This window comes from Mytilus californianus, unplaced genomic scaffold (assembly GCF_021869535.1).
Source record: "Mytilus californianus isolate M0D057914Y unplaced genomic scaffold, xbMytCali1.0.p SCAF_20, whole genome shotgun sequence".
Lineage (NCBI taxonomy): Eukaryota > Metazoa > Mollusca > Bivalvia > Mytilida > Mytilidae > Mytilus > Mytilus californianus.
Window position 1 is genome coordinate 7,840,566 of NW_026262669.1, and position 25,654 is coordinate 7,866,219.

At 34.8% G+C, this 25,654-nt stretch overlaps 1 protein-coding gene and 1 long non-coding RNA gene across 9 annotated transcripts in view; one reads left to right on the forward strand and one right to left on the reverse strand.

Moving 5' to 3' along the window:
* Window positions 1–25,654, forward strand: part of LOC127731726 (beta-hexosaminidase-like) — a 130,091-nt gene that overhangs the window by 2,664 nt on the left and 101,773 nt on the right. For both annotated transcript variants that reach the window (XM_052240567.1, XM_052240566.1), the window contains exons 2-6: window positions 7,043–7,747; window positions 10,679–11,088; window positions 16,375–17,115; window positions 19,849–20,089; window positions 20,670–20,922. In XM_052240567.1, coding sequence (XP_052096527.1) covers window positions 7,043–7,747; window positions 10,679–11,088; window positions 16,375–17,115; window positions 19,849–20,089; window positions 20,670–20,922 — 2,350 coding nt within the window. The remainder of the gene's footprint in view (window positions 1–7,042; window positions 7,748–10,678; window positions 11,089–16,374; window positions 17,116–19,848; window positions 20,090–20,669; window positions 20,923–25,654) is intronic.
* LOC127731738 (uncharacterized) lies at window positions 12,082–14,516 on the reverse strand. 7 transcript variants are annotated; one of them, XR_007995726.1, is made up of 5 exons: window positions 14,140–14,167; window positions 13,963–13,991; window positions 13,525–13,641; window positions 13,236–13,438; window positions 12,082–13,140 (listed from the first exon to the last, which is right to left on the reverse strand). It is a non-coding gene; the product is annotated as an uncharacterized LOC127731738 (long non-coding RNA). The 7 variants fall into 7 exon arrangements; XR_007995727.1 differs by lacking the exon at window positions 12,082–13,140 and adding an exon at window positions 13,156–13,198; XR_007995725.1 differs by lacking the exons at window positions 12,082–13,140; window positions 14,140–14,167 and adding an exon at window positions 14,170–14,516 and having other exon boundaries at window positions 13,152–13,438; window positions 13,525–13,583; window positions 13,905–13,991.

The following is a 25,654-nucleotide window of genomic DNA, read 5'->3' on the forward strand; positions in this document are numbered from 1 at the left end:
AACAAAAAAATAACGGACTTTGAAAAAAAGTGGGAGGGCTAAATATGACTTTTGATACCTTTCTTGAAATTCTCCAGTCATAAAATCTTTTACAAAAAATCATCCTTTAACAGTTTACATACTTTCATCCACGCTCTAAATGCCCGCGATTTCGCGGGTGTGTTCTAGTATATTGTAAGTTGACAGTGATTGCTCTCTCGTATTAAACTCTTATAATACTCCACACTTAAACAAAACACTTCAATAATTTATGTTGTATACACTTGAATGACTATTTTCTACTATAAAACACGTGTACAGTGACTTTCTTTTAACGAAAATCCTTTATCTTCTCCAAATTCACAGAAACAATTGATTTTGTGTCTTCCCGTACTATTATTCGTCGACAGCTTTTCCGTATGCAGTGACAAGAACAATGGGACCTCTCGTTAGAACTTTGATAACCGCACAGCACAAGTGCGAGGGAAACATTATGATGAAAGAAAAGGTAAACAAACGTGGAAGATGGATAGTAACATTATAATACTATAAACTCGTTTTGTATAACTTCAAGCATTAAAAATTCGAAAAATACGAAAATCCCTAATTTTGAAAGGCAACCATACCTAAAACTCCTAGGGGAGAAGGACATTGTGCAGACTTTTATCCAGAAAAAAAACAATAATTAATCATTAAAGTTTGTTTTTAATGTTGACAAGACTAAGAAAAATACTATTAAAGTCTCACCACTTGTTACGTAAAATATACAAGCATAATAAAACACAAGTGAACAACAACAGCCACTCTATGAAGAGTAATGAGAGACTATAAAACAATTTAGTATAATACAAATAAAGTCAACTATCGTTAATATAAAATACAATTTCGCTTTATTCAAATCTCATTGCAGATTTTGGCAGTATAACGTACTATATTTTCATTTATAACACTTAAGAAATATCAATTTGTCAGTATCAGCCATATGTAAATAATCTCATCATCATTAATTACAAGCATGATTAAAAATAACGGATATCTGCATATACAGGACTGTTTTACAAAACATGCTTTTCATCTTCAGCATCATCAGTACAATTAAAACATACTCTATTTCTCTATCCATATTTTCGTCACACTAAGTTTCAATTCAAATTGGCCTTTTATCTACCAGGTATATTAAAAGTCAGATCGTTTTCTACACCTTATACATGTTTAACATAAAGATAAGAAAATGTGATATGATTACCAATGTGACAACTCTCCACAAGAGACCAACTGACACAGAAATTAACAAATATAGGTCACCGTACGGCCTTCAACAATGAGCAAAGCCCATACCGCATAATCAGCTATAAAGGGCCCCGAAATGACAAATGCAAAACTATTCAAACGAGAAAACTAACGGCCTGGTTTATGTACAAAATAATGAACGAAAAACAAATATGATATACAGCAACCGACAGCCACTGAATTAAAGGCTCCTGACTTGAGACAGGCACATACATAATGTGGCGGGGTTAAACATGTTAGCGGGCGCCAAACCCTCTCCCTAACCTGGGACAGTGGTATAACAGTACACCATATGAACAAACTATAAAAATCAGTTGAAAAGGGCTTGACTCATCATATAGATACAAAGCAAAAACAAGTAACAAAAACATAGAGTGGACGTAGAAGGGTACTTATACATCCCCACAACAAAAAGACACTAAGTTAACAGCCCATATGTATATTTTTTTTTTTATCATTTGATATGATTTTTCATACCATTCTTCCTTATATTTTTCATAAGATACATTTTCAATATTCTTAATTAAAACCTTGCTTAGAATAGCGTCATTACACAAATATTCTACATCAAGTTGTTTAACATTATTTTTCACTCTAAAATGCCAATTTTTTACTCTTCTACATGTGTTACCCCATTTATACACTTTTGTATTTAATGTTATCATCATTCATTTTATTCGATCTTGTCCAATTTCTAAAAAACATCTAGACCACTGTTTGATTTTGCATGGCAACCACCCCATGTCACCATACAAAGACATATAAGGTGTATATTTTACAACACCCATGAAAAAACGCATGGCGCTATTTTGTACACTATTCATGCACGAAAAATCACGGGTTCTTCAACTCAAGTACAGACACTATAATCTATAACAGACCATCTAAAGGTATCAAACAATATAATATATGTGCAATATATAAAATCACCGATAGCTTTACATTAAGTTATCAACAAACCAAACGATCTACTAGCAGTTTTTGCAACTGCTTTTGCTATTTTAGTATCATAGCTTAAATGCTCAATAAACCTAGATATGTATATTGAGAAACAATATCAATATTGTGACCATTGAACACATACGGAAATTGTAATCTAGACAGAGACTGTGTTCTAAAATGTACTATTTTAGATTTTTATAAATTAACATTTGAGTCATTAGTACAATACATATTCAAAACAAAATATGTTTTTAATTGATTTGTTGTTGGTTGCCTAACGTACAGTGGCAAATATTTCATGCATGTTCAGGAAGATAATATATATATATATATATATTTTTGTTTTCTTGCAATCTGTAAATACATAGACATAGTTAGTCGGAGTAAGGTTTGTTCGTTAAATCTGGTGCATTGTGAGGGAGAAAGATAAAAATATGATAATACTAACTCTGCCCTAAAATTTTAGTGGCAGTTCAAGTTTCCCGATAACTACCCGGTCCACTTACTTATCAAATCCATCCTAATTGCCTTTTTTTTTAATACAATAACATTTTCTGTAAAATATACAAGAATTATTTGCCACAAGGGAACATAATTCTGGACTTGGTATACCTTTATTTCATCCACATAGTGTTTCATGCTCATATACACTCTCGTAGTTTATCGATATAATTTAATTTTCCGTCATCGGGAAACTTATACAAAAGTTCTAACAAGTGGTAGAATTCAGCCTGAAGGTCTTCATTGTTTATAATATACACAAATTACCCGGATGTGATGCATGGTGCATTCATCTGTGCAGAATTCAATTGGTTCATTGTTATACTTTTAAAATTGATATTGACAATTTTCATAATACGAGTTAAAACAAGACCTACAAAAAAGTATTTGTCGTCTTACCTAAGAACAATAAGGGTCTGTCGGATATTGTCATGGAATTCCTTCTGGAATTCAGAGGTTTTAATTTATATAAAAGGATGTCAATCACCAAAAATATCCTTAATCATAAAAAGATTTAACACTTACCGTCTTTTTTAATCACTATTATTATTATCACACCACTCCTAAAAGAATGGGGTTCCTAAAAAAATGGGTTGTACGGCTGCTTTACGACCGTCAGTCCGTTCGTTCAATATTTTAAAAAATCACAAATCTGAGCTTCTTTAAATTTAGTATCATGGTTCATGTGAGCATGTTCTATTGTGTGATTCATTTTCAGATATACCGCCTACCAACTTCCTGTTAACCGAAAACTTATATATTCTAACACAAAATGGTCGTGTATGAAATCTTGGTCGCATTTATCTCTGTGACGTCATCTCAAGGCTTTCTGAAATATGAACTTAACCTTCATGTAAGCATGTGTTGAACCGTGTGATGTGGTTTTACATCCATCACTCATCATTTTACTGCTTACCAAATACTTTACCAGGGTATTATTAGGGAGCAATAGTTAGCAATTCAACTTATATTTACGATTGGCAAAGAAAATAAGACGAAACCTTACCCTTTTTTTCATAATTATTTTTAATTTGTTTATTCATTTTTTCTATCTGTCTATCTATTGTCGCCAGAGTGGTCAGTATATACGTCAAACTTTACACATTAAAGTACAGGCTTTAGATAAGGTATATGATAACGCGTTTATCTCTAATCAATCATTCCTAGTCATCCCTTACTTCCGTCGCAAATCGTCTTGTTGATTTAACCGAAATATTTCTTATCTTTTATTTTTATCTGTTTCCTTTCCTTACGAAAGACGTGGGACGTTTATCCCGGGTCTATGTGTACTTAAGTCATGTTGAAGAAAATTATGACTGAACCTCATCTTGAATTCAGAAAACTCATTATCAATATAATGAAATGTCATTTCATTTAATAATATTTCAAAGTTAGAAATCCGTAATCCTGCTTAAAATTTACAACTGGTAAATAAAAATTGTCACAGTTATTTATATGTAGATAATTTCTTTGTGTACAATTGTTTTGGATGGAAGGTTATTTTTTTCATTTTTTTATATATATATATATATCATATATACATACTCACAACCGTCAAAAGTTTCATTTCGCATCGCATACATACATGTAAATAGTTTTTTTTTCAAACTAACTAAGGAATGTTTTTTTTTCTATCATTAATTCTTATAATACATTACCTGTAATTATAGATCAGTGCCATTGTATACCTTGCATAATGATTACACATGATGTTCAAATAACAAGAAACACAATTCTATTATAATAAAAGAGTTTGGTGGTCAATTATATGCTCCGACCCGATCAGTACTGGGCTACTTTAAGATGCCGCCTGCTTAATAGTGAAGCGGCGGCAAATATCAATTGTAAAAACTTTAGTGTTACCGAGACTGCAAATGAAGCCATGACCACACGCCCTCTGGGCTAGCACGTAAATTTGATAGAAAGTAAGGACAATTACTCTAATAAACATCTAATTGGAATTCCAATGGGGACTAACTGTGGACAATTTATTACGGACCTGTTTCTGTATTGTTACGAGTTACAATTTATGACTAAAATCAGTAAAGACCCATCGAAACAAAATCTGATACAAAAATTGGATAATACATTTAGATAATAGATGATATATTGGCTATCAATAATGACGACCTCAGTATGTACGCTAAAGAGATTTATCCTGCTGACTTTAAATAAAGCTAATACTAACAATGAACACTGCCTTTTCCTAGATCTTGATATCTGTATTCAAACCTTTAAACAGACTTATTCAGAAGGGATATAGTAACGATACTGTTGTAATGTCATTAAAGATGGCATTTTTGGAATTAATATTGATTCACTCATAAGGTCTTTGCACCGGAAATAAACACATTTATTCTAAAACCAGTTGTTGGCATTATACGGGTTATGTTCTTCTCGTATATTTTATGATGGTATGATATTAAACCCCTAATGGGTGGGATTGTGCTTGATTTTCATATGATAAAGATATGATCTTTCAATCAGTTAAATTGTGGTCTAAATCTAAATCTGGTCTAAAAAGTGTTGTTGACGATAAATCCAAATCTCTGTTTGTTCATAAGATCGCTGTGTCATTGACGATTGCTCCAAATCTCCGTTTCTTCATAAGATCGCTGTGTTATTGACGATTACTCCAAATCTCCGTTTGTTCAATCAATCTCTGTGTCATTGACGATAACTCCAAATCTCCGTTTGGTCATACGATCGCTATGTCATACACGATTACTCCAAATCTCCCTTTGTTCATAAGATCGCTGTGTTATTGACGATTATTCCAAATCTCCCTTTGTTCATAAGATCGCTGAGTCATTGATGATTTCTCCAAATCTCCCTTTGTTCATAAGATCGTTGTGTCATTAACGATTATTCCAAATCTCCCTTTGTTCATAAGATCGCTGTGTAATTGACGATTACTATAAATGTGTTATACTTTTGTAGAATATTACTATGTCAAAGAATAAAACTAATGACTTGTTAACAAGATAATCAGTCATCGCTGGTTACAGTTACATTTATTGACAGAATAATCATGATAAGGCTGGCTGCCCTAGGACTATCAAGAAGTGTCGGTTAGTGTATGGAAAGGTATATACTATGAAATTTAGAGCGAGGGGCTTGCCCCGAGCTCTTAATTTCATAGTATATACCTTTCCATACACTATCCAATTTAGCACATATTTACAACTTGAGTAATCCTGTAATTAGTCTATTGATATGTTTTGGCTGACTAGGTGTAGCTCATGTACGTAGTTTTGTAAATCTACTCACTAGTATCATTGTAAAATATTGAATCCAGAATGAAAAGATGGTAGCTGCTGGTGTAAGTATGTTTATTGACATAAAGCGGTGTTTTACTATTCATGTACTTCTTCACATGGTAAGATGACAAAATAAATTGACCAAAAGCAGGCAATAATTAAATTGCAGTGGAAGCTTTACAATCTTGAAAACATTTTTTTCAATTTCACCTAAAAACTAAAACTATAATAAATTTTACACATATGGATAGTTTGCACTGGCGGATCCAAAAAGGGGTAGGGGGAGTTCAGGAGGGGGATGGAAAACGCCCTTTTTGTGATGATCAATGCTTTTGAATGAGGACATACAGTTGGACCCCCCTTTTATCTTGGGTTGGAACCCCTTTTAAAAATGACTGGATCTGCCCTGGTATGTACCCATAGGTAGTCTAGTGGATAGTTTACATGCATGAAATATTTGTCACTGGACATTAAGCAACCAATAATCAATCAATTCATGACGAAATATATCAAATTGCTGTAATTTTCCTTCACAAGGTTTCATGGTTCACTCTTTTTTGTGTACAAAGTAATTGCATGGAAGATAAATGATTACAATTTTCAGATGGCGTTGTACTCTAATCAAGGTATAAAAAAAAACATATGTGTTACTCTTTATTTAAATGAAAGAAACTTTTAATCGTCAAAAACATTTTTAGATCCAAAGATTAAATAGTAGGATGTTTGAAAAACAATTTGAAAACTAGTTACACACTATTTAGTTTAATTTGTAACACAGCATTTATTTCAAAATAGCCAGTAGCAATTTTTGTTTTAATATCTTGATTACGATACAATGAAATCTTACCCTTGTGGTCATTCATGCGTAGTTACTTAGTACATGGAAAAAGTATGTACTATGAAAATTAGAAGGCAAATATAAGCAATTTGATTGGACGAGAAGTTGTAAGTATGTGCTAACGGGGTAATAGATTAAACTTCGATGAAACTACAATAGTAATGGCTGAATTGATGGCTAATGATTTGTGTTTCGTTCATCACAATGAATTTCTATTGTTTTTCTATTTCAGGTTATGTAAATTCACAGATAGTAACACAACCTGATTTAGATACAATCGCTGCTGGGTTGGAAATAAAAGTTGACGTTGTCGAGAATCTTGATGATGGAAGTCGGCATCTCTTTAAAGTGACGTTCAACAACAACGCGTCAAAGTCTCTGTCAGGACTCAACTGGAAAATTTATTTTTTCAGTTTTTTCATAGTAGAATCTAAGCACATCCTTTCGGAAGATGGTCTGTATACTAAGCCAGAGGGATATATTCTTCCGAATGTCAATCTTAAATTGAGGCATGAAAACGGCTGTCTCTTTTCAATGTCACCTACTACCGGATTCATCGGATTACCGTATAATGGAGAGAGGGAAATTACCTTTTATGCAGCCAATTGGGCTGTGTCTAAAACAGACATTCCACCGAACTGGTACATAACAGCAGATGGGCTAAATGCACGTGTTATCGATAGTACTAAGGAAGGATTTGTTGGGGAGTTTACCAGCGCTAAACAGTGGAAGCGGAAGAAGGCAGATCGATATGACCCTTATTCTCCCATGGCTCGTTATCAACGTTATAAAACAACAAATCCTAATGTCCAGATGAAAATGATCATACCAACTCCAAAAGAAATAACTAACCATGACACTACCAAACTGCTCGATATAAGTGGACAGGTGACAATCGTACACAATGGACTGGACAATGAAGCTTCGTTTCTTAAAGGTAGGATGCTTGTTTGCAATGTATGCCATTAAATTCTCTTACAAAAAAATACCGAATTTCAACGTAAATTCAAAAGGTAGAAGTCCATAACAACTGACAAAATCAAACGTTATCGATCATCGGAACCAGTGAAAAACAACCGCCACTTTCCTTACTTGACACAATTCCTTATTCTATTCTATTCACAATGTAAACACAATCAAGCTCTCACACAATATGTACAAAACCATACTCTTGCACAATGTATTAAATCGTGCACTAACACTATATAAATAACACATAGCTGAGAGGGTGGTAGAGCAGATTGTTACCCCGAGAAAACATTGTCAACTGAGGCGAAGCCAAGGTTGACAATGTCTTTTCGAGGGGTAACAGTCTGCTCTATCACCCTCTCAGATATGTGTTATTTAATTTGTTATACTGAATGTTCTATTATTACTGATGATTAAATTTCAAATTCAAAGTAATAAACTATGACGTCTTGTACATAACAACCATCCGTATTCAATAAAGCGCACACTTGATCAAGCGTCTCCGTGAAGGGTAAAAGAGTATTTGCCATAGGATAGAGTCGTATTTAATAAAGCGCTCACTTGATCAAGCGTCTCCGTGAAGGGTAATAGAGTATTTGCCATAGGATAGAGTCGTATTTAATAAAGCGCTCACTTGATCAAGCGTCTCCGTGAAGGGTAATAGAGTATTTGCCATAGAATAGAGTAAATTAACACCCTCGTATAAGCCAATCAAAATATTGCATTTCTACGTGAAGTATAATTAAATGTATTAAATCATGCTCTAACAAATTGTGTATTAAATCATACCCTTACACAGTGTGCATTAAATCATTCTCTTATACAATGTGTATTAAATCATGCTCTTACACAGTGTGTATTAAATCATTCTCTAACACAATGTGTATTAAATCATGCTCTTACACAATGTGTATTAAATTATGCTCTTACACAATGTGTATAAAATCATGATCTTACACGATGTGTTTTAAATCATGCTCTTACACAATATGTATTAAATCATGCTCTTACACAATGGTTGAGAGCTGTCTCATTGGTTTAAAAACTCATGCTCTAATGCAATGTGTCTAAAATTTCATGCTCTGACATAATGTGCACTAAATAGCATGCTCTGACATAATGTGTACTAAATACCATGCTCTGAAAAAAATGTGTACTAAATATCATGCTCTGACATAATGTGTTCTAAATATCATACTTTGACATAATGTGTAGTAAATATCATGCTCTGGTACAATGTGTACACAATATCATGCTCTAACACATAGTTCTGACTATTATGCTCTGAATCAATGTGTAAAAGATATCATGCTCTGGTACAATGTGTCCACAATATCATGCTCTGACACAAAGTACTACATAGCATGCTCTGATACAAAGTACTAAATACCATGCTTTGATACAAAGTACTAAATACCATGCTCTGATACAACGTATTCAAAATCGAATGCTCTATTGCAATTTGTCCAAAATATCATGCTCTGACAATATGTGTACTAAATAGCATGCTCTGAAACAATGCCTACTCAATCTCATGCTCTGATTTAATATGTACTAAATATCATGGTTTGAGATAATGTGTACTTAATATCATGCTCTGATATAATGTGTACTATATATCATGCTCTGACATAATGTGTACTAAATATCATGCTCTGACTCTATGTGTACTAAACCTCATGTTCTAACACAATGTGTCCACAATATCATGCTCTGACATAAAGTACTAAATATCATGCTCTGACACAAAGTACTAAATATCATGCTCTGACAAAAAGTACTAAATATCATGCTCTGATACAATGTGTTTTAAATATCATGCTCTGATACAACGTGTTTAAAAACACATGCTCAAATGCAATGTGTCCACAATTTCATGCTCTGACACAATGTGTACTAAATATCATGCTCTGACATAATGTGTACTAAATATCATGCTCTGAAAAAATATATACTAAATATCATGCTCTGACATAATGTGATCTAAATATCATACTTTGACATAATGTGTAGTAAATATCATGCTCTGGTACAATGTGTACACACTATCATGCTCTGACACATAGTTCTGACTATCATGCTCTGAATCAATGTGTATTAGATATCATGCTCTAGTACAATGTGTCCACAATATCATGCTCTGACACAAAGTACTACATACCATGCTCTGACACAAAGTACTAAATACCATGCTCTGATACAAAGTACTAAATACCATGCTCTGATACAACGTATTCAAAATCACATGATCTAATACAATTTTGTCCAAAATATCATGCTCTGACAACATGTGTACTATAAAGCATGCTCTGAAATAATGCGTACTCTATCTCATGCTCTGAAACAATGTGTACTTAATATCATGCTCTGATAAAATATGTTCAAAATACATGATCTTATACATGTGTACCAAACTCATGCTCTTACAAAATGTATCCATAATATCATGCTCTGACACAATGTGTTAAACATAGCTTCCTCTGATACAATATATACAAACTCTTGCTCTGGCACAATATTTTCAAATAGCATGCTTTGTTGCAATGTGTAAAATTCTCATGCTCTGATAAAATTGTACACAAACATGCTCCGATACTGTATGTTTAAAATCATGCTTTGACACAATGTAGACAAAATCTAACTTAATTTAATGCTCTGATACAATGATAACAACAGTGTGATTGACTTGTTAGGTACCTACATTTATATAGTTATTCGTACTTTTTTCCTATTGACTGTGTGTTTTGAATGGTTGTGTGTTTTACTCTCGAGTTGTTGTATTCCTAGTTATCAAAATTGAAACTTAATTAATGTGTAAGTATTGTATATAATTTAGAATAACAATTACATGCTTACTTCTTTTTACATCTTAATAACGTTTTACAAACGCATTTTGCAGATAAATATAGCTTTAATATTAGTACTACTGCTTCGCCGAATGGAGTCAACATATATTTGTCTATTAACAACACCATACTATCTGCTGAGGGCTATACTTTAACTGTGAATCCGTCAGAAAAATCAGTAATCATCAATGGGAAGACAAATGCGGGTGTGTTATATGGTGTCCAGTCTCTACTTAGTCTTTTGTCACATGGACGCAGTATACCGCAGATGGAGATCAGAGACGAGCCTCGTTTTGAATTCAGAGGGATGTTTATTGATGTTGCAAGGAATTTTATTCCAAAGAAAGTTCTGGAAAAATTGATGGATGCAATGGCAATGTATAAACTGAACAAATTGCATCTTCACCTGGCCGACGACGAAGGTTGGAGAATTGAAATTGACGGTCTACCAGAATTAACTGAGGTAAGTATACATTACCGATCTAAAATACTAGTAATAAACCAACGTTAATATAATGATTTATTTAATGTTTTCCACTGTATTGATACTTGACTGCCGCCAATCATGGTGACTTACTTAAGGTAATTGAAGGACGTGAAATAACAGCTGAACCTCATTAAACGACACCCCACCCCCATTTTTCCCAAACAAGGGTGACTAGGTAATAGACATATAGTCACTTAAGAGGCATTCTTCCAACCAGCAGTAAAACTGTTGCAAAGTGGGTCTTCCGTTTGGCTGTGTGGGATGTAACACTTGGCAGCCACGTCCGGTCAGAATGGTGACTTAAAACCCAATTCCTTGTGTAAAGAGAGAACCTTTCAACAAGTCTTTGAGGGATCCATACGTGGCCTCGTTCAAGGTCAACTTTTTGCCCCTATCCCATATATCCTTATTTTCCAGTGGCATTCCTAATTTTCCATATCTCTATTACACGAACTACTATTGTATTTATTGTTTATTTGTTTTCGTTCTACTCATGCGTGAAATATGTGCCACTGGACGTTAAGCAACCATTAATCAATCAATCATTATATGACTGTTTATAAAGAAATCTTAGTTTTAAATAGGAAAATTGAACAAAAAAGACAAATAATTTGAAAATTTCTATAAAATCGATTTATGTTATTTACAATTATCGTTTTTTAATTGCTTGAGATCAACGTAGATATTTTGAATATTTTGTATGAAGACATATGTGTCTTTTGGGTTGAATTTGCAACCTGCATTTGACGTTTCAGCGTATTGTGACAGCTGGTGTCTCTTTAGTTTAATTTGCCACATACGTTTGGTTTTTGAAGCGTATGGAGACCTCTTGTTGTCTGTTTCATTTAACTTGCCACGTACGTTTGGTGTTTGAAGCGTATGGAGACCCTTAGTTGTCTGTTTCGTTTAATTTGCCACATAAGTATGACATTTAAAGCGTATGGTGACAGTTATGTGTCCTTTCAGTTCAATTTGCAACATACGTTTGGCGTTTAGGCGTATCTTAACCTTTGTGTGTCTTTTAGTTGCAACATAAGGTTGTTGTTTTAGCGTAAAGTGACCTTTGGTTATATATTTGATTGAATTTGCCTCTAAAAGTTTTTGCGTGCGTCTCTAACACATTGTGACCCCTATTTGAATTTGCCACATCAGTTTGGTGTTTATAACCTATGGTTACCTCTGGGTGTCTTTTTAGTTTCATTTGACACATTAGTTCGGTGTAAATAACGTTTGGTGACGTCTTACTGCATATTGTTTTTGTTAAATTTGAGTATTGTTATTTTGCTTACTAGTAGTTTCTTTTGTTACCTATTCTGACATCGGACTCGGACTTCTATAAACTGAGTTTTACTGTGCGTATTGCTATGTGTTTCTTTATTCTACATTGGCTAGAGGTATAGGAGGAGGGTTGAGATCCCACAAAACATGTTTAACCCCGCCTCATTTTTGAGCCTGTCCCAAGTCAGGAGCCTCTTGCCTTTGTTAGTCTAGTATGTTTTTTAATTTTAGTTCATTTATATGTTTTGGAGTTTAGTGTGACGTCCATTTTCACTGAACTAGCACACAATTTTAGTTAGGGGCCAGCTGAGGACCACCTCCGGGTGCGGAATTTTCTCGCTGCATTGAAGACCCATTGGTGGTCTTCGGCTGTTGTCTGCTCTTTGGTCGGGTTGTTGTCTCTTTGACATATTCCCCATTTCCATTCTCAATTTAAGTTGTTATTTCTATAAGTCACATTAGGTTGTTGCTTTAAGTGTATGGTGACCTCTGTGTGTTTAATTTAATCTAATATAAGGTTGATAGCAATAAAGTTTGGCTACATGTACATATATCATTTAGAGTTTCAGGAAGAGGTTAGCCTGTGGTTGTTTTTCCTTTTTTTCTTTTTTTCTTTTTAAATTTGCTGGTTTAATCCTTGTTTCACTGTAAATGCATTCCCAACTGACCTTTAATATTACCCGCTGTACAACCTTCACCTTAAATAATGTATTACTAAGTGTGTGGGGAGAAAGTTACAGTATACATGACCTTGGGGGAAATGTTACAGTATACATGACCTTGGGGGGAAAGTTACAGTATACATGACCTTGGGGGGAAAGTTACAGTATACATTCATGCATGACCTTGGGGGAAAAGTTACAGTATACATGACCTTGGGGAAAAGTGAGAGTATACATGACCTTGGAGGAAAAGTTACAGTATACATGACCTTTGGGGAAAAGTTACAGTATACATGACCTTTGGGGAAAAGTTACAGTATACATGACCGATCAAGCAAAAGTTACAGTATACATGACCTTGGGGGAAAAGTTACAGTATACATGACCTTGGGGGGAAAGTTACAGTATACATGACCTTTGGGGAAAAGTTACAGTAAACATGACCTTGGGGGAAAGTGACAGTATTCATGACCGATCAAGCAAAAGTTACAGTATACATGACCTTGGGGGAAAAGTTACAGTATACATGACCTTAGGGGAAAAGTTACAGTATACATGACCTTGGTGGAAAAGTTACAGTATACATGACCTTGGGAGAAAAGTTACAGTATACATGACCTTAGGGAAAAAGTTACAGTATACATGACCTTGGTGGAAAAGTTACAGTATACATGACCTTTGGGGAAAAAGTAGAGTATACATGACCTTTGGGGAAAAGTTACAGTATACATGACCTTTGGGGAAAAGTTACAGTATACATGACCGATCAAGCAAAAGTTACAGTATACATGACCGATCAAGCAAAAGTTACAGTATACATGACCTTGGTGGAAAAGTTACAGTATACATGACCTTGGGGGAAAAGTTACAGTATACATGACCTTTGGGGAAAAAGTAGAGTATACATGACCTTGGGGGAAAAGTTACAGTATACATGACCTTTGGGGAAAAGTTACAGTATAAATGACCGATCAAGCAAAAGTTACAGTATACATGACCGATCAAGCAAACGTTACAGTATACATGACCTTTGGGGAAAAGTTACAGTATACATGACCGATCAAGCAAAAGTTACAGTATACGTGACCGATCAAGCAAAAGTTACAGTATACATGACCTTGGGGGAAAAGTTACAGTATACATGACCGATCAAGCAAAAGTTAAATATCGTGTAGGTAACAAACAGAAATTAATTGAAAGCTATTTCGACTAGCAAAGCTTATCCTCCCGGCTACCAACATTATACTTGAGACAGACCTGCTTGCTATTAAAGGCTTTCTTTAGTGATACAGACAGTTTATTTCGACTCAATGGTCATGAAATGACAGACTTCAAAATGAAAACACTTCACCTTCTCGTCAGCTCAGCCTATTTTCCTCTCATTCAGCAACGTTTCGTCTTCTCAGTAGCAACTAACACAGTCACTGTTTTAAGATGGGCTTTGCTAGATTTCGTCAGACTATCGTTTACTGTTTAAATCATGTGCACTTGATAATACTACCACCATATCGTACTAAATCGACTTATCAGTTAAAATGGAATTATTAATTATGTCTTATAAAACTACACAAATTAATGAGACTCTTGTTATTAGTTAAACAAATAAAAGTTATGCAACCAAAATGAAATACATCAGTCAATTGTTTGATAAGGGAAAAGGAAATTGAAAACAAACATATGTATAATGATTGTACGACGAAAACAAACATATGTATAATGATTGTACGAAGAAAACAAACATATGTATAATGATTGTACGAAGAAAACAAACATATGTATAATGATTGTACGAAGAAAACAAACATATGTATAATGATTGTACGACGAAAACAAACATATGTATAATGATTGTACGACGAAAACAAACATATGTATAATGATTGTACGACGAAAACAAACATATGTATAATGATTGTACGAAGAAAACAAACATATGTATAATGATTGTACGACGAATTGAATTAACACCTGGGAAGATTGTAGAAAATTAATTGAAACGGAGAAACAAATACTTAAAAATATTTTCTAGAATTTGTGAGTCGTTATCCCTATATGTCAAACCTCAATGAAATTTAAAGAAATGTTATGTTAACCCAATCTGATTAATATACAGATCATATGTCCATGTTTTACTTTCACACAACGAGTATCTGATATCACATTTCTCGTGAACTTTACAAGGCCTTTTAAGTGTTTGGTCTATTTCTATATATTGATAAACTGTTTGATTTCAAATTGATTAAGAATTATCTGATTTATTGGTGGATCAGAGAGGTTTTTATTTAACTACCTACATGTATCTTGAAAAACAAATTTCCTATATGCATAAATATATATAAAATAAAACTCCGTCGCTAGCAAAGATCAACATCATGGCAGCAAGCAGTATACTTGAGACAGATATCATTTCATCGGTTCGCTAGAAAAGCTTAACTTCCAGGTAGCCAGCAGTATACTTGATACATGTATCCTTTTACCGGTTCGCTAGAAAAGCTTAACTTCCAATTAGCCAGCAGTATACTTGATACATGTATCCTTTTACCGGTTCGCTAGAAAAGCTTAACTTCCAGGTAGCCAGCAGTATACTTGATACATGTATCCTTTTACCGGTTCGCTAGAAAAGCTTAACTTCCAGGTATCCAGCAGTATACTTGATACATGTATCCTGTTACCGGTTCGCTAGAAAAGCTTAACTTCCCGGCAGCCAGCAGTATATTTGAGACAGATATCATTTTATCGGTTCGCTAAGAAAATCTTAACATCCTGGCAGCCAGCAGTATACTTGATACAGGTATCCTTTTACCGATTCGCTAGAAAAGCTTTATTTCCAGGTAACAAGCAGTATACTTGATACATGTATCCTTTTACCGGTTCGCTAGAAAAGCTTAGCATCCTGGCAGCCAGCAGTATACTTGATACAAGTATCGTTTTACCGGTTCGCTAGAAAAGCTAAGCATCCTGGCAGCCAGCAGTATACTTGATACATATTTTTGTATCATTCCCTACAGCAGATTTTAATCCAGATCATTTAAACTTAAGAACAAGTTTTTCACTCCTATTGCAGCTTTGTATCTCTTATTGAAGAGGTCTTAAAATGATTTCCCTAAAACTCATTCCGTGTAAACCGACAATTTAAGTATTTGGTTCTTTTCAACATGTTCAAGCTATTGATCTATTTGATTTCTTGGTGAGGATGAGCTTGTTTGAACTAGCAAAACGTATCTCCAAAAATAAATTTTCTATCTGCATTAATTTCAATTCTATCAAAATTATTACGCGAAAGACCCTAACTTTCTTATGTTTTTGTATTCTGACTTTTCAGGTTGGCTCTAAACGATGTCATACTGAAATCGAAGATGTTTGTTTGATACCACAGTTAGGGTCTGGTCCTTACAACACTACTTCCGGTTCAGGTTTTTATTCCATTCAAGATTACAAAGATATTTTAAGCTACGCTAAAAAACGCCACATTGAAGTAATTCCGGAAGTAGACATGCCAGGGCATGCACGCGCAGCTATCATTGCTATGGAGGCACGTTACCGAAAATACAGCAATACAAATAATAATGAAGCCGAGAAGTACAGATTGATAGATCCAGATAATGAATCTAAATTCTTATCGGTACAAATTTTCAATGACAATGCAGTAAATCCTTGCATTGAGTCAACTTACGATTTTATTGAAAAAATTGTTTCTGAATTAAAAGTAATGCATTCTGCTGTTGGCCATCCATTGGATATATATCATTTTGGAGGCGATGAGGTTGCAAAAACTGCATGGGTAAATTCAACAAAATGCAACCAACTTAATTTTAATTTTTCCGGAGACGCTGAATCAATCAGAAACGAATTAAAAAACTATTTCACACAACGAGTAGCTAATATCACTTTTAATCACGGACTTAACACGGCTGGATGGGAGGATGGGTTTAATGCGGGAGATGGTATGCCGTTTGATAGAAAACTGTATCAGAACCAACGAGTCTACAGTAATGCCTGGGATAATGTTTGGGAATGGGGTGAAGCCAGACGTGCGTATAACTATGCCAATGCTGGTTACAAGGTAGTGTATATGTATAAGTATTATAAATATTGTCTGCTTCGTTAAGTGATACTTATTGCCGCTGTCCGATGTACCTTCAAAACCATAAAAAAAAGTTCCTTGAAACATTGCATCAAATATAATTTAGATCGATATTATAAAACTGTGAAAATAACCCTGTCCAACACATTAGTTCTAATCAGTGCTTCGGTACTGACATGATTGATAACATATAATCATTTAAAATTCCCCGTTTATAAATTAGGAAATAATTAAGGGATTATGGTCACAACTCCCTCAACAAAAGTTGTCCTGAGATAAATTTGGCTATTCTGTGTTGATCCTTTTATGTCATATAGGTCATTACAGTACCCCCTAAAGATTATATGTGTCATACATTCACTACTTATATTGCTTTTATATGTTATAGTGTAGGTATAACAACACAAATGGTAAACTCAAGAAATAAAAAGTTAAGGAACATTTTATTTAATAATTAGTATCAGGAGAATTGCGACAATGCCAATATAAGATCTGCGCAAGGTCTTTCAGTCAAACTCAACTAATAAGAAACCACAAATAGAATACACGTAAAACGTTTCCATGTGCACAAGTGTGTATGTTCTCAGAATAAATTCGAGGTGAAGATACGGCCGTATTTCAAAATACCCTATTGGTAATGAACCTAACTTTTTGAAATCTGTTATTTCTCAGTATACCAGGGTATTGATGTTTTTTTTTTTCATTTCGGATTTCTTTAATTATTGGCCCGTTTTCTCTATTCTTTATATTTTTGGCTCATTATATTCTATGTTTTTTATTTTTAGCCCATTATTTTCCATTCTTTATGATTTTGGCCAATTTTTTGTCGAGCCTGTGACTTTTGTTGCAGAAAGCTTGACATAGGGATAGTGATCCGGCGGCGGCGGCGGCGTTAACTAACTTCTTAAAAGCTTAATATTTCAGAAGGTAGAAGACCTGGATGCTTCATACTTTGTATATAGATGCCCCATGATATGAAGTTTCCGTCTGTCATATGTCCATTGTCTTTGACCTCATTTTCATGGTTAAGTGACTACTTGAAAAAAAGTTAAGATTTTTTGTAATGTTAATTTCTTTCTTAGTATGAGTAATAGGATAAATATATTTGGTACGTGCGTACCTTGCAAGGTTCTCATGTCTGTCAGACAGTTTTCACTTGACCTCGACCTCATTTCATGGATCAGTGAACAAGGTTAAGTTTTTGTGGTCAAGTCCATTTCTCAGATACTATAAGCAATAGGTCTAATATATTTGGTGTATGTAATGATTGTAAGGTGTACATGTCCAACTGGCAGGTGTCATCTGACCTTGACCTCATTTTCATGGTTCAGTAGTAATAGTTTAGTTTTTGTGTTTTGGTCTGTTTTTCTAATACTGTATGCAATAGGTCAACTATATTTGGTGAATGGAAATATTTTAAGATGTACATGTCAGTCTGGCAGGTTTTATTTGACCTTGACCTCATTTTCACAGTTCATTGCTCAATGTTAAGTTTTTGTGTTTTTGTCTGTTTTTCTGATACTGTATACAGTAGGTCAACTATATTTGGTGTATGGAAATATTTTACGATGTACATGTCAGTCTGGCAGGTTTTATTTGACCTTGACCTCATTTTCATGGTTCATTGCTTATGTTAAGTTTTTGTGTTTTGGTCTGTTTTTCTCAAACTTTAAGCAATAGGTCAACTATATTTGGTGTATGGAATGATTATAAGGTGTATTTGTCTGTCTGGCAGGTATCATCTGACCTTCACCTCATTTTCATGATTCATTGGTCAATGTTCAGTTTTCCAGGTTAACTTTGTTTCTTAGATACTTTAAGCAATAAGTCAACTATATTTGATGTATGGACTGATTTTAAGGTGTACATGTCTGTCTGGCAGGGTTCATCTGACTTTGACTTCATTTTCATGGTTAATTGGTCAATATAGAATTTCCTTGGTTTGGTCTGTTTCTTTTATACTATAAGCAATAGGTCATCTATATTCTGTGTATGGAATGATTGTATTAAAGGTGTAGATGTTTTTCCGCCTTGGTTTATCTGACCTTGATCTCATTTTCTTGGATCATAAAATTTATGTTAATGTGATACTTGTAGTAAAACTTTATATGTAGGACTATCAACATAAAATCAACGGTCAGTATAGTAGGCCAGACATTTCAGCGTGTGCAATCTTGTCTCTATTCTTTATGATTTTGGCCTATTTTTCTCTATTTACTATATTTTTGGCCAATTATTTTCTATTTTTTATGATTTTGGCCCATTTTCCTCTATTCACTGTATTTTTGGCCAAATATTTTCTATTCTTTATGATTTTGGCCCATTTTCCTCTATTCACTGTATTTTTGGCCAAATATTTTCTATTCTTTGTGATTTTGGCCCATTTTCCTCTATTCACTTTATTTTTGGCCAAATATTTTCTATTCTTTATGATTTTGGCCCATTTTTCTCTATTCACTTTATTTTTGGCCAAATATTTTCTATTCTTTATGATTTTGGCCTACTTTTCTCTCCTCTTTATAATTTACCACCTTATTATTTTCTATTCTATATGTATTGGTCCATTTTTCTCTTAAAAATCATTTTGTTGACCCTTTATTCTGCATAATTTACTTATTATTCTCTATTCTTTAAACCCTAACCAGACAGATCCTCTCGTCTTTTTCAGTTACAGTATTCGTATAACAGATACATTGGTTTTGTATTTTGTAGGTTATAATGTCACATGCAACTCATTTATATTTTGATCATCCTTACGAACCTGATCCAGAAGAGAGGGGATTGTATTGGGCCCCGAGATTTACCGACTCTTACAAATCATTTAGATTCCTTCCGGATAACTTATATGAAAACATAGATGTAACTCGAATGGGAGATCCTCTAAGTAAATCTGATGTCTGCGGTGTAAATGACAAGAAATGTCCTTCGTTACAAGAACCAGAAAACATAGCTGGTATGTATTTCTTTGATATTGCCTTGAGTTACATTGTAACGTTAATTGACAAAACATACATTTTTTGAAAATTTATGAAATCCTTGTTATTTGTTCATAGATTTTAAAAGAAAAAATGTCCCAATGTTGAATGTATAAAAAATCATTATAGAATCATTTCCCGTCAAATTTTCAATTGCTTATATCCAAAAAACACGGACAAGAGTCTTCATTCTTTTCTGCTGTTTTAGTTTCTTTATTCATTTGCTATCAATTTTTAAGACTTAAAAAAAAAAAAAATTCAGATACAGCTGCGAAAAGTGTTAAGGCTACTTGTAACTTCACTTGCACAGTAAAACACAATTACGTACTTTGACCGCTCAACAGTGAATCTTGCATATCAGAGACCTGTGTCTATGGCAACAGATGATTTTGCGAACGTATTTTTTTATATCTATGATCCATGTTCAAAAAATTAAATGTATTCATTTTTTGGTTAGATGTACGAAACATATACTATATCTGATCTGTACTCTGATGTTGTAGATTTGTGCTAATATATCCTTCTAAAGCTGATATTAAAATAATCTTCTATTATTAGGAATGCAAGGTCATCTTTGGTCGGAGACGATATTAAGTGAAGATAACTTTTATTATATGGTTTTTCCAAGATTACTGGCCTTGGCAGAACGGGCCTGGTACAAAGCACCATGGGAAACTGTTGGTGACAAAACAAAACGAAACAGGGATATGAACAATGATTGGGATAATTTTGCAGAAACATTAGGCAAGAAGGAATTAAACCGACTGGATAGCATGGGAATTAAGTACAGAATCCCTCCCCCAGGCGGAAGGTATGTAGTTTACTCATACACACATGTATATCCCTCTCCAGGAAGAAGATATATAGCCCTCTCAAATATTGTAGAATAAAGTACGTAATCCCCCGGTGAAAGGTATGTAGCCCACTCAGATATTGTAGAATAAAATCAAGAAATTTATGTAGCTTACTCATACATAAAATAATAAAGTAAAGAATCCATTCCTTATAGGATTAAGGTATGTAGCTTTTATATATAATAAATTAAAGTAAAGAATCCACCCCCAGGAGGAAGGTATGTAGCTTACTCAAATAATAGAATAAAATATAAAATTCCCCAGCAGTAAGGTACGTAGCTTACTCAATAGAATAAATTAAAGGAGTCCTTCCACAGGAGGAAGGCATGTAGCTTACTCAATAGAATACAGTACAAAATCCCTTTCCCAGGAGGAAGGCATGTAGCTTACTCAATAGAATACAGTACAAAATCCCTTTCACAGGAGGAAGGCATGTAGCTTACTCAATAGAATACAGTACAAAATCCCTTTCCCAGGAGGAATGCATGTAGCTTACTCAATAGAATAAAGTGAAGAATCCCTTTCACAGGAGGAAGGCATGTAGCTTACTCAATAGAATACAGTACAAAATCCCTTTCCCAGGAGGAAGGCATGTAGCTTACTCAATAGAATAAAGTGAAGAATCCCTTTCCCAGGAGGAAGGCATGTATCTTACTCAATAGAATACAGTACAAAATCCCTTTCCCAGGAGGAAGGCTTGAAGCTTACTCAATAGAATAAAGAACAAAATCCCTTTCCCAGGAGGAAGGCTTGTAGCTTACTCAATAGAATACAGTACAAAATCCCTTTCCCAGGAGGAAGGCATGTATCTTACTCAATAGAATACAGTACAAAATCCCTTTCCCAGGAGGAAGGCATGTAGCTTAATAGAATAAAGTACAAAATCCCTTTCCCAGGAGGAAGGCATGTAGCTTAATAGAATAAAGTACAAAATCCCTTTCCCAGGAGGAAGGCATGTAGCTTAATAGAATAAAGTACAAAATCCCTTTCCCAGGAGGAAGGCATGTATCTTACTCAATAGAATACAGTACAAAATCCCTTTCCACAGGAGGAAGGCATGTATCTTACTCAATAGAATACAGTACAAAATCCCTTTCCCAGGAGGAAGGCATGTATCTTACTCAATAGAATACAGTACAAAATCCCTTTCCCAGGAGGAAGGCATGTATCTTACTCAATAGAATACAGTACAAAATCCCTTTCCCAGGAGGAAGGCATGTAGCTTAATAGAATAAAGTACAAAATCCCTTTCCCAGGAGGAAGGCATGTAGCTTAATAGAATAAAGTACAAAATCCCTTTCCCAGGAGGAAGGCATGTAGCTTAATAGAATAAAGTACAAAATCCCTTTCCCAGGAGGAAGGCATGTATCTTACTCAATAGAATAAAGTACAAAATCCCTTTCCCAGGAGGAAGGCATGTAGCTTAATAGAATAAAGTACAAAATCCCTTTCCCAGGAGGAAGGCATGTATCTTACTCAATAGAATACAGTACAAAATCCCTTTCCACAGGAGGAAGGCATGTATCTTACTCAATAGAATACAGTACAAAATCCCTTTCCCAGGAGGAAGGCATGTATCTTACTCAATAGAATACAGTACAAAACCCCTTTCCCAGGAGGAAGGCATGTATCTTACTCAATAGAATAAAGTACAAAATCCCTTTCCCAGGAGGAAGGCATGTAGCTTACTCAATAGAATACAGTACAAAATCCCTTTCCCAGGAGGAAGGCATGTATCTTACTCAATAGAATAAAGTACAAAATCCCTTTCCCAGGAGGAAGGCATGTAGCTTACTCAATAGAATACAGTACAAAATCCCTTTCCCAGGAGGAAGGCATGTATCTTACTCAATAGAATAAAGTACAAAATCCCTTTCACAGATAGAAGGCATGTAGCTTAATAGAATAAAGTACAAAATCCCTTTCCCAGGAGGAAGGCATGTATCTTACTCAATAGAATAAAGTACAAAATCCCTTTCACAGATAGAAGGCATGTAGCTTAATAGAATAAAGTACAAAATCCCTTTCCCAGGAGGAAGGCTTGTAGCTTACTCAATAGAATACAGTACAAAATCCCTTTCACAGAAAGAAGGCATGTAGCTTACTCACTCAATAGAATACAGTACAAAATCCCTTTCCCAGGAGGAAGGCTTGAAGCTTACTCAATAGAATACAGTACAAAATCCCTTTCCCAGGAGGAAGGCATGTATCTTACTCAATAGAATACAGTACAAAATCCCTTTCCCAGGAGGAAGGCATGTATCTTACTCAATAGAATACAGTACAAAATCCCTTTCCCAGGAGGAAGGCATGTAGCTTACTCAATAGAATACAGTACAAAATCCCTTTCCCAGGAGGAAGGCTTGTAGCTTACTCAATAGAATAAAGTACAAAATCCCTTTCCCAGGAGGAAGGCATGTCTCTTACTCAATAGAATACAGTACAAAATCCCTTTCCCAGGAGGAAGGCATGTATCTTACTCAATAGAATAAAGTACAAAATCCCTTTCACAGAAAGAAGGCATGTAGCTTAATAGAATAAAGTACAAAATCCCTTTCCCAGGAGGAAGGCTTGTAGCTTACTCAATAGAATACAGTACAGAACCCCTTTCCCAGGAGGAAGGCATGTAGCTTACTCAATAGAATAAAGTACAAAATCCCTTTCCCAGGAGGAAGGCATGTATCTTACTCAATAGAATAAAGTACAAAATCCCTTTCCCAGGAGGAAGGCATGTAGCTTACTCAATAGAATACAGTACAAAATCCCTTTCACAGAAAGAAGGCATGTAGCTTACTCAATAGAATAAAGTACAAAATCCCTTTCCCAGGAGGAAGGCTTGTAGCTTACTCAATAGAATAAAGTACAAAATCCCTTTCCCAGGAGGAAGGCATGAAGCTTACTCAATAGAATAAAGTACAAAATCCCTTTCCCAGGAGAAAGGCATGTAGCTTACTCAATAGAATACAGTACAAAATCCCTTTCCCAGGAGGAAGGCATGTAGCTTACTCAATAGAATAAAGTACAAAATCCCTTTCCCAGGAGGAAGGCATGTAGCTTACTCAATAGAATACAGTACAAAATCCCTTTCCCAGGAGGAAGGCTTGTAGCTTACTCAATAGAATAAAGTACAAAATCCCTTTCCCAGGAGGAAGGCATGTAGCTTACTCAATAGAATACAGTACAAAATCCCTTTCACAGAAAGAAGGCATGTAGCTTACTCATTATAATAAAGTACAAAATCCCTTTCACAGAAAGAAGGTATGTAGCTTACTCAATAGAATACAGTACAAAATCCCTTTCACAGAAAGAAGGCATGTAGCTTACTCAATAGAATACAGTACAAAATCCCTTTCCCAGGAGGAAGGCTTGAAGCTTACTCAATAGAATACAGTACAAAATCCCTTACCAGGAGGAAGGCATGTAGCTTACTCAATAGAATAAAGTACAAAATCCCTTTCCCAGGAGGAAGGCATGTAGCTTACTCAATAGAATACAGTACAAAATCCCTTTCACAGAAAGAAGGTATGTAGCTTACTCAATAGAATACAGTACAAAATCCCTTTCCCAGGAGGAAGGCATGTAGCTTACTCAATAGAATAAAATACAAAACCCCTTTCCCAGGAGGAAGGTATGTAGCTTACTCAATAGAATACAGTACAAAATCCCTTCCACAGGAGGAAGGTATGTAGATTACTCAATAGAATAAAGTACAAAACCCCTTTCCCAGGAGGAAGGTATGTAGCTTACTCAATAGAATACAGTACAAAATCCCTTCCACAGGAGGAAGGTATGTAGATTACTCAATAGAATAAAATACAAAATCCCTTTCCCAGGAGGAAGGCATGTAGCCTACTCAATAGAATAAAGTACAAAATCCCTTTCCCAGGAGGAAGGCATGTATCTTACTCAATAGAATACAGTACAAAATCCCTTTCCCAGGAGGAAGGCATGTATCTTACTCAATAGAATACAGTACAAAACCCCTTTCCCAGGAGGAAGGCATGTATCTTACTCAATAGAATAAAGTACAAAATCCCTTTCCCAGGAGGAAGGCATGTAGCTTACTCAATAGAATACAGTACAAAATCCCTTTCACAGAAAGAAGGCATGTAGCTTACTCGATAGAATACAGTACAAAATCCCTTTCCCAGGAGGAAGGCTTGTAGCTTACTCAATAGAATAAAGTACAAAATCCCTTTCCCAGGAGGAAGGCATGTATCTTACTCAATAGAATACAGTACAAAATCCCTTTCCCAGGAGGAAGGCATGTATCTTACTCAATAGAATAAAGTACAAAATCCCTTTCACAGAAAGAAGGCATGTAGCTTAATAGAATAAAGTACAAAATCCCTTTCCCAGGAGGAAGGCTTGTAGCTTACTTAATAGAATACAGTACAAAACCCCTTTCCCATGAGGAAGGCATGTAGCTTACTCAATAGAATAAAGTACAAAATCCCTTTCCCAGGAAGAAGGCATGTATCTTACTCAATAGAATAAAGTACAAAATCCCTTTCCCAGGAGGAAGGCATGTAGCTTACTCAATAGAATACAGTACAAAATCCCTTTCCCATGAGGAAGGCTTGTAGCTTACTCAATAGAATAAAGTACAAAATCCCTTTCCCAGGAGGAAGGCATGTAGCTTACTCAATAGAATACAGTACAAAATCCCTTTCCCAGGAGGAAGGCTTG